The sequence below is a fragment of the Octopus sinensis genome, linkage group LG20 (genome assembly GCF_006345805.1).
Source record: "Octopus sinensis linkage group LG20, ASM634580v1, whole genome shotgun sequence".
In the NCBI taxonomy this organism is placed as follows: Eukaryota; Metazoa; Mollusca; class Cephalopoda; order Octopoda; family Octopodidae; genus Octopus; species Octopus sinensis.
The window spans coordinates 10,756,579-10,775,679 of NC_043016.1; the positions used below are offsets into that span (position 1 = coordinate 10,756,579).

Consider the following 19,101-nt stretch of genomic DNA (forward strand, 5'->3'; position numbering starts at 1 on the left):
ATTGGTTTGGTCATGTGATGCAGATGGATGAAGACAGTTGCACAAAGAGGTGCTGATCACTTACAGAGGAGGGAACTAGGGGAACAGAGAGACCCCAGGAAGGCATGGGACAAAGTATTGAAGGCCGACCACAGGGCGCTGAGTCTTATAAAGGAGATGACTAAGGACCACAATATCTGGCCCCTCAAGAACACCTGCCCAACACAGCAGAACTGTTAATACTCTCCTCCCTGCTGAAGAGCTCTCATACCAGTCCATGTAAAAAAGCACTTGTGCTGACGCCACATAAAAAGCCCCCAGCAAAGTCTGTAAAATATTGAAAGAGATCGTTCATGACACCCTAAATGTTATACAGTAGGCAACTAATATTGTTTAAGGAAAATGTTAAGAAATTAATGCATGGACATGTATACTGACAGAAATCAATACAATACAAGGAAATGCAAAATAGTTTTTAATATGAAGATCAATAGCATCTTGATTATCATAGTGTGTTTGACACTTTCCTCAAAGAATATACAAAGAAAGTCTACATAATAATAATATATATTTCTTTATTGCCCACAGGGGGCTAAACATAGAGGGGACAAACAAAGACAGACAAAAGGATTAAGTCGATTACATCGACTCCAGTGCGTAACTGGTACTTTATTTATTGACCCCGAAAGGATGAAAGACAAAGTCGACCTCGGCAGAATTTGAACTCAGAACATAGCGACAGGCAAAATACCGCGAAGTATTTCGCCCCATGTTCTAACGCTTCTGCCAGCTCACCACCTTATATAATATACATAATAATAATATAATCTTAAAATGTTGATCAAACAAGATTAAAATAATTCAATACTTGGTAATGGTATATCAATTATTTTATTTTTTATCTTTTACATGTTTCAGTCGTTGGACTGTGGCCATACTGGGGCACTGCCCTGAAAGGGTTTTAGTTGAACAAATTGACTCTTGTACTTATCTTTTTTTTAAGCCTAGTACTTATTCTCTCAGTCTCTTTTTGCCAAACCATTTAGCTATGGGGTTGTAAACAAACTAACACCGTCTGTCAAACATTGATAGAGGACAAACAGAAATACAAAGACATACATATATACATTCATGTATACATCTGTACATATATATAAATATAGCGTATGTTAGTGTGTGTGTTTGTTTCAGAGAGAAAGAGAGAGAGAGAGAGAGAGAGAGAATGTACAACTCATTGTTTCAGTCATGTGACTGCAGCCATGCTGGAGCACCGCCTTTAGTCGAGAAAATCGACCCCAGGACTTAGTCTTTGCAAGCTTAGTACTTATTCTATCAGTCACTTGTTGCCGAACCGCTAAGTTATGGGGACATAAACACACCAGCATCGATTGTCAAGCAATATTGGGGGGATAAACACAGACACACAAACACGTACATTATATATATATATATATAAAACCCGTGGCCTCTACCTGGGATGTAGCCAGCCCACTTATGCATACCGTTCCTTCTTGTGACACAAACCCTACGTGTGAAGACCTGTTGAGGCAAGTGAAAATCAAAATCGAAATCGAAATCTTTCAACATCAATGGAAATTGTAGCTGAGATACCAGTGCCAGTGGCACATAAGAGAACCGTCCGAACGTGGCCGTTGCCAGCGCCACCCCGACTGGCCTCCGTGCCGGTGGCATGTAAAAAGCACCATCCGATTGTGGCCGTTGCCAGCCTCGTCCGGCCCCCGTGCCGGTGGCATGTAAAAAGCACCATCTGATCGTGGCCGTTTGCCAGCCTCGTCTGGCACCTGTGCAGGTGGCACATAAAAAGCACCCACTACGCTCTTGGAGTGGTTGGCGTTAAGAAGGGCATCCAGCTGTAGAAACTCTGCCAGATCAGACTGGGCCTGGCACAGCCTTCTGGCTTCCCAGACCCCAGTTGAACCGTCCAACCATGCTAGCATGGAAAACGGACGTTAAACGATGATGATGATATATATATATATATATATATATTATATATATATATATATATACACGACAGGCTTCTTTCAGTTTCCGTCTACCAAATCCACTCACAAGGCTTTGGTCAGCCCAAGGCTATAGTAGAAGACACTTGGCAAAGGTGCCACGCAGTGGGACTGAACCCAGAACCATGCGGTTCATAAGCAAACTACTTACCACACAGCCACTCCTACACCTTTTGCTCATTAGTAACATCAGACTTTGAGTTAGAATGATTCCAAGATGCAGACCAGTTTGGAAAAGAAGGATTGTAAAGTTTCAGAATCCTTCAGGAGAAATAACTTATAGTATTTTTTTTCCCTGTTTCAAATCTCACCCAAGTCAGCTTTGCTTTTTCGTCCTTCTGGGTCAATAAATAAAATACGAATTAAAGGTAATGGAGTAGTGGAATAATTCATGAGTGCTGAGTGATATTTGCTCGGGCCCTTTGCATTGTGGGTTCAAATCCTAATGTGGCCTACAAGGGCACTAGACTCTATCCATTTCTCACTTTACTACCACTCCTTTGGGTGTGTTTAGTAAATTCGAGTCAGTTGGAAGCATTCAAGCTAGGTCTCTGGCTTGAGAGTACTTTCATTCCTCCCTCCCTCCCCACTTACCTGTCTTCGAAACCTGTAAAGTGATACCTCTTTTTCTCATCAATAAACAAAAAAAAAAAAAAATAATGATCTGGATGAAATTTAATGCCAAATGTCTTGAATTCATAAATATTATAGAGTTATACAGTAGTATCTGAAGGCTCATGGCTCAGTGGTTAGAGTATCAGGCTCACAATTATGAGGTAGTGAGTTCGATTGCCAGACCAGGCTGTATATTGTGTTCTTGAGCAAGACACTTTATTTCACGTTGCTCCAGTTCACTCAGCTGTAGAAATGAGTTGCGATGTCACAGATGCCAAGCGGTATCAGCCCCTTTGCCTTTCCCTTGGATAACATCAGTGGTGTGGAGAGGGGAGGCTGGTATGCATGGGCGACTGCTGGTCTTCCACAAAGCAACCTTGCCAGGACTTGTACCTGGGAGGGTAACTTTCTAGGTGCAATCCCATGGCCATTCATGACCAAAGGGGGTCACTCTACAGTAGTATCTCAATCACCACCTTTCCCTGCAACCAGATAAAAACCAAGAAATGCTGAGAATTGATGAATAAACTCGTCTGTAACTGTTTTTGAAATTATATGTTTTTGAAAAATTTACTTATCGCACTCTGAAAAGACAAATTGGGTGAAGATAAGTAAGGGGTTGCCCTTAACCACAAAAAGTGTTGTGCCTTATCACAGAATAAATCATAAAATGATGCACAGGCCTGCTTCTGTGGGTAAGTAGTTTGCTTCCCAAGCACGTGGTTTCAGGTTCAGTCTCAATGGTACAACACCCTGGTAAAGTGTTTTCCACTATAGCCCCAAGTAAAGTGGATTTAGTGTAAGGAAACTGAAAGAACCCATCATGCCTGCACAGAAAACAAAAGTTAAATGATGATGATGATGATGATGATGATGATATATAAAATGGCAATTTCAGTCTGTCTGTCCATCTGTCTGTTACCAACTTAGTGCCTAAAGCACTGAGCCAATATTCACGAAACTTTGCATACATGTGACACAAACATCTATTAGGTCATCCCATAAGTTCTGCCAGAATTTTGAATAAAGAAAACAAGTGATTAAATGTTATATTTGATTGAAATTTAATCACCAATGTACTTTCCCTGATTATCTATGACTTCTTTCCATCTATTTACAAGCTTTTTAATCCCATCAATGTAAAACTCTTTTGGTTTCAAAGCGAAGAACTCTGAAATGTCAGTTTCGACCTCCTCTTGGCTTCTGAAAGTTATGTCCCCCAAATGAGTCTGTATACTATGAAACAAATGGTAGTCTGAAGGAGCAAGGTCGGGAGAATAAAGTGGATGAGGAATTTATTCCCATGTGTGTGTCATATCCTATAACTGTCTGTCACTCTACTCTTGTAGGGTCTTCCCTGTTGCTGTCACATATTGCGAAACTTTAAAATTATGTCTAAATTTTCAAATCCAATATATTGAAATAATTTTCCACATTCAATCCAATCTTGTTATTTATTTGTTACAAAAATCCAGTTGAATTATAGGTAAATTGGATTTCAATAAAAATCTATAATGGGCCCCCTAGAGATGGGGGCTGTAGCAACTGTTTACAAATCAGCTATGATAAGCTGCGACACGCAACAACGCCAGCTACAAAACGTGGACTATTTCTCAATGCATTTGTAAATCTATCAGTTTATCTAATTTATTTTACTCAGAGGCATATTCGTTTGTTAAAATAATATAGTAACATTCCTTAGTCGCCCGCTAATCGAATTAATAGTTTGTAATATCTATTCTTAGCAATAAACTATTACCATAAATGATGGGCTGTGCTTAAAGACGGGAACTGAACAGAAACGGATTAGGACATGGACCAGTGCAATAGTAACCGGGCACTGGGGATAACACCCCACTTTCCCAGGATTACCAGTTTACTCATTTATTTTACTCAGATACATATTCGTTTGTTAAAATAATATAGGGACATTCATTATTCACCCACTAATCGTATTTGTAATACTTATTTTTAGCAATAAACAATTACCATAAAAGTTAATAAAATATTTAATGGCTTAATTACACCTGATTCTAAAATCTATATTTTGACACAGGATTGGGGACAGGAATGGGAGCGGAACTAAAACGGGAACTGAACAGGTAACGGGATAGGACATAAAACAGTGTAATGGGAATAGGAACTGGAAATAACCCCCTGCTTTTCTGGGCATTACTGGGTAATACAACTATAATTATATATGTGTGTGTTTGTGTTGTGTTTATTCTGTACCACAGCTTGACAACCAGTGTTGATTTGTTTACATCCTGTAACCTAACAGTTCAGCAAAAGACACCGATAGAACAAGAACCAGGCTTTAAAATAAAAAATAAAAAATTACTGGGTTCGATATGTTCAACTAAAAACCCTTCGAGGCAGTACTCCAGCATGGTCACAGTTCAATGACCAAAACAAGTAGAACGTAAACAGATAAGAGATGAAGATGTAATAACCCTTTCTTTTATATGCACAAGGCCTGGATTTTGAGAGGAGGGGGACGGTTGATTACATCGACCCCCCCCCCCCCAGTACTCAACTGATACTTAATTTATCAACACCCAAAGGGATGAAAGGCAAAGTCGACCTCAGTAGAATTTTAAGTGGAGATGTAATAATGTCACAAATAATCTGTTTCAAAGTAAAAATATTAATTCTAGACTAAAAGACATATTGGCAAAATACAATAGCATTGCTAAAGATACCAATCACAGACATGATAGAAGCAAAACACATAACAAATAACATAACATGCAAGTGTATAAATTTATTGAAATATTTTGCTCATGCTGGTTGGTTTTTTTTTTTCAATCTTTTAGCATTGACTAGCGTTGGCGTAGGAGTGGCTGTGTGGTAAGTAGCTTGCTTACCAACCACATGGTTCCGGGTTCAGTCCCACTGCAGGGCACCTTGGGCAAGTGTCTTCTACTATAGCCGTGGGCTGACCAAAGCCTTGTGAGTGGATTTGGTAGACGGAAACTGAAAGAAGCCTATCGTATATATATATATATATATATATATATATATATATGTTTGTGTGTGTATATGTTTGTGTGTCTATGTTTGTCCCTCCCACCCCAACATTGCTTGACAACCGATGCTGGTGTGTTTATGTCCCCGTAACTTAGCAGTTCGGCAAAAGCGACCGATAGAATAAGTACTAGGCTTACAAAGAATAAGTCCTGGGGCCGATTTGCTAGACTAAAGGCAGTGCTCCAGCATTGCCACAGTCAAATGACTGAAACAAGTAAAGAGTATATCCAATCAAAATATTCCATCTGTTTTATGTTCAAATTAACCAGATCTGGTCTCTCACACATGCCCTAGAATGTCATTCTAAAACTAAATAATCATATCATTACGAGGTGGTATCAAAAGGTCTCCAGACTAGTTATGTTTAATAAAAAATAACTTATTTACCTAAGTTTTAACATCATTTTCTTTGAAATAGTTACCTAGCACAGCAATATACCAGTTCCCATGTTCCTGACACTTGGAATCTGTCCTAGAAGTCGTTTTCCATAAGTAAGTCAAGAACTATCTGGATCTTGACAATGGTGACCTTTGGGATGCATTTTCATCTTGGGGTAAAAGTGAAACTCTGCAGGTGGTAAATCTGGTGAACAGGGGAGCTGTAGAAGTGATACCATGTTGTTTTTGGTGAGAAACTCACAAGTGGGGAGAGCTCGGTGACAGGGTGTATTGTCATTGTGAAGAATCCAATTCTTTGTGATCCACAGATCCAGTCACTTTCACCAAATGTCCTCCCTCAAACACTCCGTAAACATTGCAGTAGAACTCTCAAGTGACTAATCCTGGAGGATGAATTCTTAATGCACAAAACCACATTTCTGGGAGTGATGCTTGTGACAAGACTTCCAGATTGCTCATCATCTTCCAGGGACGTTCTTTCGCTTTTGAAGTCTTCCGTGCCACTTGAAACATTGCATACGACCTATTGCCTCATCACCATAAGCTTACTGAAACATGCTCAATGTCATGGTAGCAGACTTCCCAAATTTAACACAAAATTTCACGTTGGTTTTTTTTCTTTTTGTTCCAGTCCAGGACAAAAAAAATCACAGACTACAGTATACACATGATCACAAAAACACAACTTGTGAAGTAAACATAGCGATATCACTAGGCATACTGTCTCATGAAGGTTACTGCTAGCTCTCACTGTGCACGCAACAGTGTGCTGCCATCTGTTGGCATGCTATAGAATTAGCCCAGGTTCGTTTTAATACCATCTTGTAAAATCCCAAAGCTATGAAAACAATGTGAATAAATAAGCATTACATTTGACAGAGTAATCTCAGTGTTAAAGGGTAGACCTTTTAGCATTTAATCCAGCCACATCCAACCCAAATATTCTACCTGTTTTGTGCTCAAACCAGCCATATCCAGCCTCTCACACCTACTCTACAATGTCATTTGAGAATTAAATAATCACATCATTAAAATCTCTCAGCTACAAGATAATTCTTACTTTCTTTCTTTTATTCTTTTATTTGTTTCAGTCGTTTGTCTGCAGCCATGCTGGAGCACCGCCTTTACTCAAGCAAATCAACCCCAGGACTTTTGTAAGCCTAGTACTTATTCTATCAGTCTCTCTTGCCAAACTGCTAAACACACCACCATCGGTTGTCAAGGGATGTTGGGGGGACAAACACAGACACACAAACATATACATATATATACATATATATACAATGGGCTTCTTTCAGTTTCCATCTACCAAATCCACTTACAAGTCTTTGGTCGGCCTGATGCTAAAATTGAAGACACTTGCCCTAGGTGTCACGCAGTGGGACTGAACCCGGAACCATGTGGTTGGTAAGCAAGCTACTTTATTTTTTTAAAAATTTTATCTAATTTGCCACAGGGGCATTACACAGATGTAGCTTTGCGGGCTGGACATAGACATTAATGGTATGAATGATGGTGATGGAACGAAGATGATGATGGGAGAAGATGAAAGCGCCCGCCGACTTCCGCTTCTCCAAAACAATGTTCTTTTTTCAACAAATCATAATGAGGCAATAAACCTCTTACAATGTTCTTTTAAAATATACAGAAAGTTCAGGTTTCAATATAATACAATGTTCCTTCAAAATATACAAAAAGTTCAGGTCACCCGGCCGACCAGCTCTCTTGCTTTATTGAAGCACTCAGCCGGTTCCAGGCAAGACCACACAGGTACAAATCTATAGGAGTCCTCCGGGAAGGAATTCACAGATGGCTATCCCATAGGACCTCCGCAGCCACCTGCGAAGGCCACTCAGGGTCCTCCGTGCAGGACCGAAGTCCCTCCCATTAGCCTCTCCTTTTCATTTTTCTTATCTCATTTTCAATGGTTCCTCCTTAGTGGAAGAAGACCACATATTTATCCTCCGGCGGCACAACCGCCTGAGGAGGCTTGGGAGACGCCGTCCGCGTGTTACAATCCGCCGGCGGCGTTCCATTTCTCTTTTTTTTACTTTTTTTCCCTGGGCCGCGGGAGGGTGAGGTTCCTGTGGTGCACACAATGGGTCCTCTTTTTCTCCCGCAGCTCCCGGGTCTTTCGGTGGGTCACCATTGTTGTCCACCTTTCTTTTACGTTTTGGGGATGTAACAACCTCCTTGTCATTCTTTTGCTTCTCTCCCTCCATTGGGGGAGCAGGGAGAGATTCCACCATTAACTGCTCCAGGATCCTACTTTGGTCCCTGGGGCAGTTCTTCTTAATGTAGCCGGTCTCCAGGCACAGGTGACACTTGGGGGGAGGATGTCCCTTGAGCATCACCAGATACCTCGACCCGGCCATCCTCAAGAAATCTGGAAAGACCAGAATTTCGGCTGATTGGGTCCATAGTGTCAAAACAGCTTTCGACCCCTCCCAATCAGCCGCAGGCAACATTTTAACACTCAGCAACTTGGAATTGCTACCACCCAGACCCCAGCGGATAGAGTCCTCTATCCACTCGGGCTCAACTCCGGGGGTGGTAGGCCACAGATCCAAGCTTTTTAGCTTTTAATGTTTTTCCCATGTAATTTGGCAAGAATAATATTCTTTGCCGTCAAGGGGCTGGCTTGCAAAGTCGCAAGCTTCTTGTGGGGAGTCAAATAGCAACCAGACCGTTGCATATTTGACTCCCTGTGAGATAAATTTGATGGCTGGCATGTAGTCCACCAGCTCATCCAAAATTGTGGCCTTCGGGAAGACGGCTATGGTGTCGAGCGACTTTGAATACGTTCTCAACACCACGGTCTTTCTTTCCAGCTCTTTTACCCATTTCTTGGGAGGTGTCAACTCCCACACGAGCAATTCCTTTGTCATTGAAAAACTAGTTAAAAAAAGTTCAAAATACAAAATAAAACACAAAGGGGAGAAGGAAAAACAGAACAGAACAGAAGAAATAAAATAATTAACAGTTCAAGAAAGTTCTTTTTTTTTTTTTTAAATAAATGATAGATCGTAGAAGAGTGTTCAAAATCCGACAAAGGAATCAATATTTCGGCCGCTACTTACCACACAACCACTCCTGTGCCTGATTAATTCCATAATGATGTGAATAAATAAGCATTACATTTGACAGAGTAATCTGAATGCTAAAGAATTAATACAGAAATAATAGCTCCGGGATTTACTTCAAGACTGTACGCATCTGATGTGCATTTTAACCTGTTAACATTTAAACCATCCATACCTGGCTCAAATATTCTACTTGTTTTATGATCAAACTGGTTGGATCCAACCTATCACACCTGCCCTAACATGCCACTGAAATCACAAAGCTAAAGATAATGCATGATTTATACAAATCAATGCGGATAAATAAGTATTAAATCTGAGTAATCTAAATGCTAAAGGATTAGTGTAGAGAAATAAATAATAAAACAAAAATTACAAAATTACATACTAATCTATATTGGAATCATCCTCTGGAATTGTTTCTTCAATTGGTGTTGGAATTTGTTTAAATTTCTTTTTGATGTTCTTAGATTCTGGACGTTTTTTTGAAGTTTGGTTGTTCTCTTTTGGCACAAAATTAATGTGAATATTTATGTCACCCACAGGTTTTGATATTGTTGTCTAAAATGAAAAAAATGAAAAGAAAAGAAAAGAAAAATATGGTGAATAAAGGTTTTCAAAAACGAAAAAAACAGAATTCTAAACAGTTTGAGCTGAATTCTTCGGCTCTCATCACAAGTACACCCACTTTTTCCATACTGGCAAGGAATGGACGAGACTCTTTGAGGCAGAACTGTATAGTCAAAATGCCTTTCCTGGTACTCGGATGGTATCAATTCAAGGAGACAAACATGCACATACACACACACACACACATGCACACACACACACACACATACACACACACAAATGCACATATACACTCCTACACATACATACATATAATTTATGTTGGGCTCAGAATCGTGAGGTGATGAGTTGATTCTCAGACTGGGTTGTGTGTTGTGTTCTTGAGCAAGACACTTTATTTCACACGTTGCTCCAGTTTACTACTCAGCTGTAGAAATGGGTTGCAATGTCACTGGTGCCAAGCTGTATCGGCCCCTTTGCCTTTTCCCTTGGATAACACTGGTGGCATGGAGAGGGGAGGCTGGTATGCATGGGTGACTGCTGGTCTTCCATAGACAACCTTGCCCAGACTTGTGTCACAGAGGATAACTTTCTAGGTGCTATTCTTTGGTCATTCATGACTGGGGGAGGGGGGTACCCTTTTTAAATACACACATACATACACGCCTGCAGGTGTGTGTGTTTGTGTATCATTATCATCATCATCATTTAATGTCCATTTTCCATGCTGGCATGGGTTGGACAGTTTGACAGGAGCTGGCCAGGCAGAAGCCTGCACCAGACTTCTGTGTCTGTTTCAGCATGGCTTTTATGGCTGGGTGCCTTTCCTAACACCAACCACCCCACAGAGTGGACTCAGTGCTTTTTATGTGGCACCAGCTCAGTGGAGGTCAGATCTGGCATGGTTTTTACAGCTGGACGCCCTTCCAAATGCCAAGCACATCATCATTGTCATCATCTAACATCCACACTCCATACTGATATGGGTCGGATAGTCTGACTGGATCTATGTCTGCTTTGATATGGTTTCTATGGCTGCATGCCCTTCATAATGCCAACCACTTTTAATGTGTGTACAAGGTGCCACTGGTATTACTGAAGCCAGAGTGCATTATACTCACTTCTACCCGCCCCCACCAGCTCCTATAGGCTATCCAACGATGTCATTGCCCTCTTTGTATTGTCATAAGATTCCTACCACTTAGACAGCCCTCTGGCTTCAGTAGTACCAGTGGCACCTTGTACACACAGTAAAAGTGGTTGGCAGTATTTCACCTTCCTGTAACTTAAGGGTATTCCATGGCACATCTTTGCCACCACCACCACCACCATCATCTTTTCTCTTTTCCAACTGGGTTAATTATGTATCTCCTCTCCATCAAGACACCTGTTTCCTGCCCTTTTATCATACTTTAACCTCTTATCACCTGGTATAAAAATTACACCCCCACCCCAACCACTCAATGCAACATCCCCACAGCTGAGAAGTCTTGTTTTGCAAGTTACATGATGACCTCACTGGTGCTGGTGCCAGTTCTAGGCAAGTTCACCACAAACATTTTTGCAGCAGGAAAATTCACCTCAGGATTTTTGGCCATAGGAAATTTTTCAGCAAGACAAAAATGATTAATTGTTCCCCTTGGTATATAATTGTTTCAACCAGTAAGAAGGAGTAAAGCAACTTCTTAACTCATTTAAAATTTCTTTATTCATTCAACAAAATTTTTTGTCTTTAAAAAAAAATCTTCTACCTTTCTTACCCTATCCCCACAACTCCTTTCTCCCTCGCCGCCCTTCTCCACCTTCTCCTCTCTTCTTCACTTCCTCCTCCCTTCTCCACTTCCTCCTCTCTTCTTCACCTCCTCCTCCCTTCTCCACTTCCTCCTCCCTTCTCCACCTCCTCCTCCTCATTTGACAAAATCCTGAGGCAAATTTTCCTGCAAGCAAACTTTCTAGATTTGGCTGGTGCCACGTAAAAATCACTCAGTACACTCTGTAAAGTGGTGGGCATCAGGAAAGGCATAGAAACTATGCCAAAGCAAACACTGTAATTTGACGAAGTCCTTTGGCTCATCAGCTTCTAGTAAAATAGTCTAACCCATGCCAGCATAAAAAAATGGATATTAAATGGTGATGATGGTAAATCTTAGACTACAGTAAAAGTCACTTACCTAAGATCAAATCCCGAACCATTTGGTTGTAGTTTGACCTTCTTAATAAATTAATCAATAAATAAACAAATTTACAAAAAAATAAAAAACACTGATTGACTTACAGTTTTTTTGTCATCTGTTCCTTTTCTAGAATAATTTTCTTCCTCCTGATTGAAAAACAGGAAAAAGAAAGTTGTTTATAGTAAATCACATCTCTCATCTTATTTATTTATTTATTATTATTATTTTTTTTTGTGTGTAGCAAGATACAAAACTGAATCCTAAAATTGCTAAATTAAAATCACAGCTTAGCAACACTTTTTACACATGATCAACCAAGTTATAGATGAATCGGCATTGAGATATCACATGATGATTCTTTTTAGAATTGCTAGACTGTTCCTTTACAAAGCTTATAAATAGGCATGTTTTGAGCACAAACTTCACTTTATGATCATCCACAGCTAAGCAGGAAACAACATTCTCATTTTACTGCTTTTAACAGTCATTTTCATTACTCTTTACTCAACCTAGACAGAGCCTTACATATAAAGCTTTAGTCCACCAACATGAACATAGTATGTATATTTTCTCCTGTCTTGGCAGCTTAATTACAAAGCCTTTTTAATCAACTCTTTGTGAGAGCTACAGAATTGGCTTTTCCAGTGTGTAAACTTTATTGATGCATTTTTAATTTGTGACCAACAGTGAAATGAAATTCTGCTAATTGTTCACAAGTGTTGTGCATTCATTATATGCAATCTGAGGCATAACTCAACGACCAACAAAAAATATCTATCTAATGTCATACCTTGACAACAGTATTACACTTTGTGTGTATAACTGACGGCAGTAAATACACTTTATGACTCATGATTCAGTCAGAGGAAAATGGACCCTTTACAAGACCACCAAGGAAGTTAACATTAGATCAAAGATCTCACTCAAAAGCCAGACTCTGCTAAGATTTCTTCAGAACCAGATTATGGTGTAAAATCCTGGTAAAAGACAAAATTTCTCTCTCTCTCTCTCTATATATATATATATATATATGTATATATATATATGTATATAATATATATATATATATATATATATATATATATGGAGGCGCAATGGCCCAGTGGTTAGGGCAGCGGACTCGCGGTTTCGATTCCCAGACTGGGCGTTGTGAGTGTTTATTGAGCGAAAACACCTAAAGCTCCACGAGGCTCCGGCAGGGCATGATGGTGATCCCTGCTGTACTCTTGCATCACAACTTTCTCTCACTCTTTCTTCTGTTGGCCTGCTCGCTTAGCCAGCGGGGTGGCGTCAGTTGAAGGCTAAAACAATGCGAAGCGCATTGTGACCAGCGATGTGTAGCAACATCTGATAGCCTGGTCGGTCACAATGTCACAATGATATATATATATATATACATATATGTGCCATGCCTACAAAGTTCAGTGATTCTGGACTTTCGATGCAAAGCCAGAAGATTCATGGTTTTTAATTTTTAAATATACAGCAATGATTTCCTCTTCCCTTCTGCTAGTTTACTTACAATTTCCTCTACTAGTTCCCTGCTCTCCTAATAATCCCTTGATGCACAGGTCCTATTTAACCCTCAGACAAGGGTACTGGATCGCATTACATCAAGGCATGTTCCCACACAGTGTAGGGTCCATACAGCACGTGTACAAGGACCAGCCCTCCTCTGATCTTGTATGCTTTGACCACAGGGCCATTTTCTGCCATTTGAATTATAATTGGAGCCCTTGGCTGACACCACCAATCCAAGCCAGTGCAAATCCAGCAGTTGTGAGGCCTCTCAGGTAACTGCATACACTACAAACAACTGAATGCTCAGGCTGGAGCCTCACCACTGGATGCTTTTTTTATGTTTTGTTCAGGACATGATTAAGTCAACCACTCAATACAACATGAACAACACCTCTGATGGGTTTCCACTTTGAACTAAATTTCTATAACAAGGCTTTAGTTGATCCAAGGCCTAAAGCAATGAATGGGCTGCAAGGAACCATGTGACGACATATCGTGTTTGATCTTTTATGTTTCAGTAACTGGACTGTGGCCAAACTGGGGCACTGCCTCTAAGAGTTTTAGTTAAATAAATTGACCCCAGTACTTAACTTTTATTTAGCTAATTTTTATTCTATGACTCTCTTATGCTGGAAAGCCAAATTACAGGGACATAAGCAAACCAACACCAGTTGTCAAGTGGTGGTGAGGGGCAAACACTGATGCAAAGACAAAGGCACATAGCTTAAAAATTTCGATGATGAGATTACTCTTTTACTTGTTTCAGTCATTTGACTGTGGACATGCTGGAGCACCGCCTTTAGTCGAGCAAATCGACCCCAGGACTTATTTTTTGTAAGCCTAGTACTTATTATATCAGTCTCTTTTTGCCGAACCACTAAGTTACGGGGACGTAAACACACCACCATTGGTTGTCAAGCAATGCTGGAGGGCAAACACAGATATACAAACATACACACACACACACATATATATATATATATATATACATGTATACGATGGGCTTCTTTCAGTTTCCATCTACCAAATCCACTCACAAGGCTTTGGTTGGCCCGAGGCTATAGTAGAAGACACTTGCTCAAGGTGCCACATAGTGGGACTGAACCTGGAACCATGTGGCTGGTAAGCAAGCTACTTACCACACAGCCACTCCTGCACTTATGATTATGGTTTTAGAATGACAAGGTAGAGTAAGTGTGAAGGCTGAATCTGGATGGTTTAAATGTTACAGGATAAAACCTAATATCAAACTGTCATTTAAAATACAAGACAGCTTGTGAAGGATACGTACCACTTTACTGAGAATGGCTTTCATATTCTTGTGATTATTCTGCAAAGCATCTACTTCTGAAGATTTCTTCACCGGTTCTTCTAACTTCTGTGGCTGTGCATGATAGATGACAGAATTATGTTATGATTGATACAAAAATTAAGAATCAAGAATTCGACTTTGTTGTTGTTTTTAAGATTCAGCTAAATGCTGATCAAGCAGATAAATCTAGGAAAAAAATGCATCTCAGCCATGACCACCACATCTTTCTCCCACCCCCAACCACAACACCTTTTTTCAAAGAGATGGTAGCATGTGATTTTGTCAAACAAATCGACCCCAGGACTTATTCTTTGTAAGCCTAGTACTTATTCTATCGGACTCTTTTGCCGAACCGCTAAGTTACGGGGACGTAAACACACCAGCATCAGTTGTCAAGCGATGTTGGGGGGAGAAACACAGACACAAATAATACACACACATACACACATACATACATACATACATATATACGATGGGCTTCTTTCAGTTTCCGTCTACCAATTCCAATTCCACTCACAGGCTTTGGTCGGCCCGAGGCTATAGTAGAAGACACTTACCCAAGGTGCCACACAGTGGGACTGAACCCGGAACCATGTGGTTGGTAAACAAGCTACTTACCAACCACATGGTTCCGGGTTCAGTCCTACTGCGTGGTACCTTGGGTAAGTGTCTTCTACTATAGCCTCGGGCCGACCGCACTGATAATAACATTGCAATAGATTACAGAGGCATTGTTTCACTGCTGCTTGCTCTTCCTTTCACTAATTCTAGGTTTCCATGGCTGGCTGCCCTTCCTAACGCTGAGCACTTTACAGGGTGTACTTGGTGCTTTTCACAGGACACTGGTACATTGGGCTTCTTTCAATTTCCATCTAACAAATCCACTCACAAAGCTTTGGTCAGCCTGGGGCATAGCAGCAAATGCTTGACTGAATTACCATGTTGTGGGACTGAACCCAGAACATTGTGGTTGGGAAGAAAACTTCTTACCACACAGCCATCATTTTATGATGGACATTTTGCAGCTTCTAAATCCACTGTAAATGTTTTGGTCATCCAAGGGCTAAATAGCAAAAGTCATTTGTCCAAGGTGTTAAACAGCAAGATTGAACCCAAGGCCATGTGATTTAAAAGTGAATTTCTTAACTACACAACCTTTGCTGTGCTTATGACCAGGAAAAGCTGAGATAGTCATGGTTGGAACATGTTTGTCTGTGAGTAAATTTTGATTGAAACTTTAAACGTAGCAGGGATGAGTGACAGGGGTACCTCAGAATAATCTCGATGCCAACCTGAGATCCTGACAATGTGTGGGTGTGTGTGTTTGTGTGTGTGTGTGTGTGTGTGGGTTTGCATGCACGTGTTTGTGTGTGTGTGCATGTGTGCCTGTACATGTGAGTGCATGTAAGTATGTATATACGTGTTTGCGAGCATGAGCAAGTGCATGCAGTGTTCATAATAATAATAATAATAATAATAATAATAAAAACATTGTGTACAGTGCTCAGGTGCACTACAACTCATCTAAAGTGTATGTATAATCAGGTGTAGTTTCGGCGTATTTCGGAAAGCATGAGGGCCTTAAAGGATGCAGTGTCATGGCAGTCAACAACTGATGCAGGCAGTTTGTTCCATGCTTCAGCAACTCTGAGCGGGAAAAAAATGTTTCGTGTGTGTGTGTGTGTGTGGATGCCTGTACATGAGTGTTTGTGCATGTGAGTGAGTATATATATGTGTGTATGCATGTATGCATGTGTGAGTGCGTGTGTGTGTATGTGAGCATATATGTATGAGTGCATGAGTGTGTGCGTATGTGAGTATGCACATGAATACGGACGAATACGCACGTGGGTGTGTTTGTGCGATATTCGTCAGAATCAGATGGGATTCAAAATATCTATAACACATAGCTGAGGAAGGATGATGAGGATGATGATGATGATGAGGAGGAGGAGGAGGAGGAGGAGAAGGAGGGAAAGAAAGCGGTGCAGAAGACTGCATCAGAGAAAGAGATATGTTGAACATGTCTTTCAGAGTTGACAGCAGAGGAGAGAAGGAGGAGGTGGAGAAGGAGGAGGAGGGAGGAGAGGGAGAAAGGAGTTGCGGGGGGGGGTAGGAATGGCAGAAGGTTTTGTTTTTTTTTAAAGACAATTCGATCGATATTTCAATTAAGTTGTGAAACAAGTATTTTCTGTTTTAAATTTAATTATCTGCGTTACATAGGATGGGTAGATTAAAAAAAAAAGAACAGTTTATCTAACATGACACACAAATACTCACACACATACACACACACACACACACACGTTTGCACACACATATACACATGTATACAAATACACTCATGCATGTTCATTTTACATAAGCCAATAAGGAAACCTCTACACTGTAACATGGCCTGCTAGAAATAGCAGCAAAGGCCATCTGAAAAATCACATCCATAAAAAAAAACAAAAGATACATTAAATAATATAATGTTGGATATACTATTACTGAAAAAATATGTTAGATGGTCATATTTAGAATGGCTTTGAGCATGGATTTGGTAGATCAAATTTGGTTTGGGGTTTAAACAACAACAGCTTTATTTACATTTGCTGTTATTAATATTATTATTATTATTATTATTATTATTATTATTATTATTATTATTTGGAATTGAACTCAAAATCTTGGGGTTAGTAGCCTGTGCTCTTAAGCACTACGCCATCTTTTTATTTACATTATTTACATTTGATAGATATTTGTCCTCATCTTGTTTGTTGTTAACACAATGTTTCAGCTGATATACCCTCCAGCCATCATCAGGTGTGTTGGGGTTGTTGTTGTTGTTATCAATATTATTATTATTATTATTATTATTATTATTTGGAATTGAACTCGGAATCTTGGGGTTAGTAGCCTGTGCTCTTAAGCATGACACCATATGCCCATGGGCAATTATGGAGTGAATTTTAGGGCTCATAAATCTAACATTCTCCTATCCTTCCTTAATACCGGTTCCCATATGCTATTCATATCTGCACTTGGTCTGCTTAGGAGGTTGTTGTGTCCTAGCATATGTGCTGCTTCTTTTAGTTTTCATATTTTCCAGTAGTGTTCTCTGTCTAATATTTTAACTTCATCCCACAGGGGTAGGTGGTCTCCATTTTTCCATACATGATCAGCTATACCCGATTTATCAATATCTCCTTGTGTCACATCTTTGCGATGTTCCTCTATCCTTATTTTGAGGGGGCACCATGTTTCGCCTTTGTATAACCTACCACAGCTGCATGGGATGGAGTACATGCAGTCTTCTTCTTCTTCTTTGTCGTCGTCGTAAGAAGAAGAAGAAGAAGAAGAAGAAGAAGAAGAAGAAGAAGAAGAAGAAGAAGAAGAAGAAGAAGAAGAAAAACGTCGTTGCCGCCACCAACAACAACAACGAAAAATATCTTAGGAATGAGAACCCAGGTTCGAAAATTCCCCAAGACACCTGATGAAGGCTGGAGGGTACATCAGCCGAAACATTGTGTTAACAACAAACAAGATGAGGACAAATATCCGTCAAATGTAGATAATGTAAATAATGTAAATAATTCCTCATCTCTTAAATATAGAACTGAACAACAGCTTTATATTAAAATTGAACCAACAAGAGACCATCTACAAATCATTTGATTTGGTAGAAATAGCTGTTAAGTATTCCTCAAATCACACAATGTTGTTTTAAATGAAGATGGACACATTAAACAATGTAGGCTTAATATATATAAAGGTCATGGCTGGGGGTAGTCATGGCTGGAACAACTGATCATAGGTTTGTTTAATGAGATATGACATCAATAACAGCAACAACAACAATAGCTACAACAACTCTTTAGTTTTACCAATTTTATTCCAAGACAGGAGATACTCAAGGCAAATTTGATTTTTGTAAATATATTTTACTGATTATCCCTTAAGAATTTAAATTGGTCAAATCCACCTCAAATAAGAAAATTACTACTTTTAAATCTCACAACGTGAGGGTGCTAGATTCCCTTGTTGGAAAATATAAGGGCACAGATCGTGTCGTATAGCCAGCTGGAGATAGTGTCTCCTGGGGCTAAATTACAGCAACATTCGTCCTAAACCAGGACTGCCATGTTATGTTGGTAAACAATCTTTACCACCTCAAATATTCTACACATTTTATCATAAAACTGGATAGATCCAGCCTTTCACACATAACAAATAAAAAATAGACAAACACATAGGAGTGGCTGTGTGGTAAGTAGCTTGCTAACCAGCCACATGGTTCCGGGTTCAGTCCCACTGCGTGGCATCTTGGGCAAGTGTCTTCTGCTATAGGCCCGGGCCGACCAATGCCTTGTGAGTGGATTTGGTAGATGAAAACTGAAAGAAGCTTGTCG

General features: G+C 40.0%; 1 protein-coding gene across 1 annotated transcript in view; it reads right to left on the reverse strand.

Annotated features, from left to right (window-relative positions):
- LOC115222571 (centrosomal protein of 104 kDa-like) overlaps positions 1 to 19,101 on the reverse strand; it is a 185,608-nt gene that overhangs the window by 30,289 nt on the left and 136,218 nt on the right. Inside the window, exons 19-21 of the mRNA XM_029792847.2 lie at positions 14,687 to 14,779; positions 11,976 to 12,020; positions 9,519 to 9,691 (exon numbers count right to left, since the gene is read on the reverse strand). Coding sequence (XP_029648707.2) covers positions 9,519 to 9,691; positions 11,976 to 12,020; positions 14,687 to 14,779 — 311 coding nt within the window. The remainder of the gene's footprint in view (positions 1 to 9,518; positions 9,692 to 11,975; positions 12,021 to 14,686; positions 14,780 to 19,101) is intronic.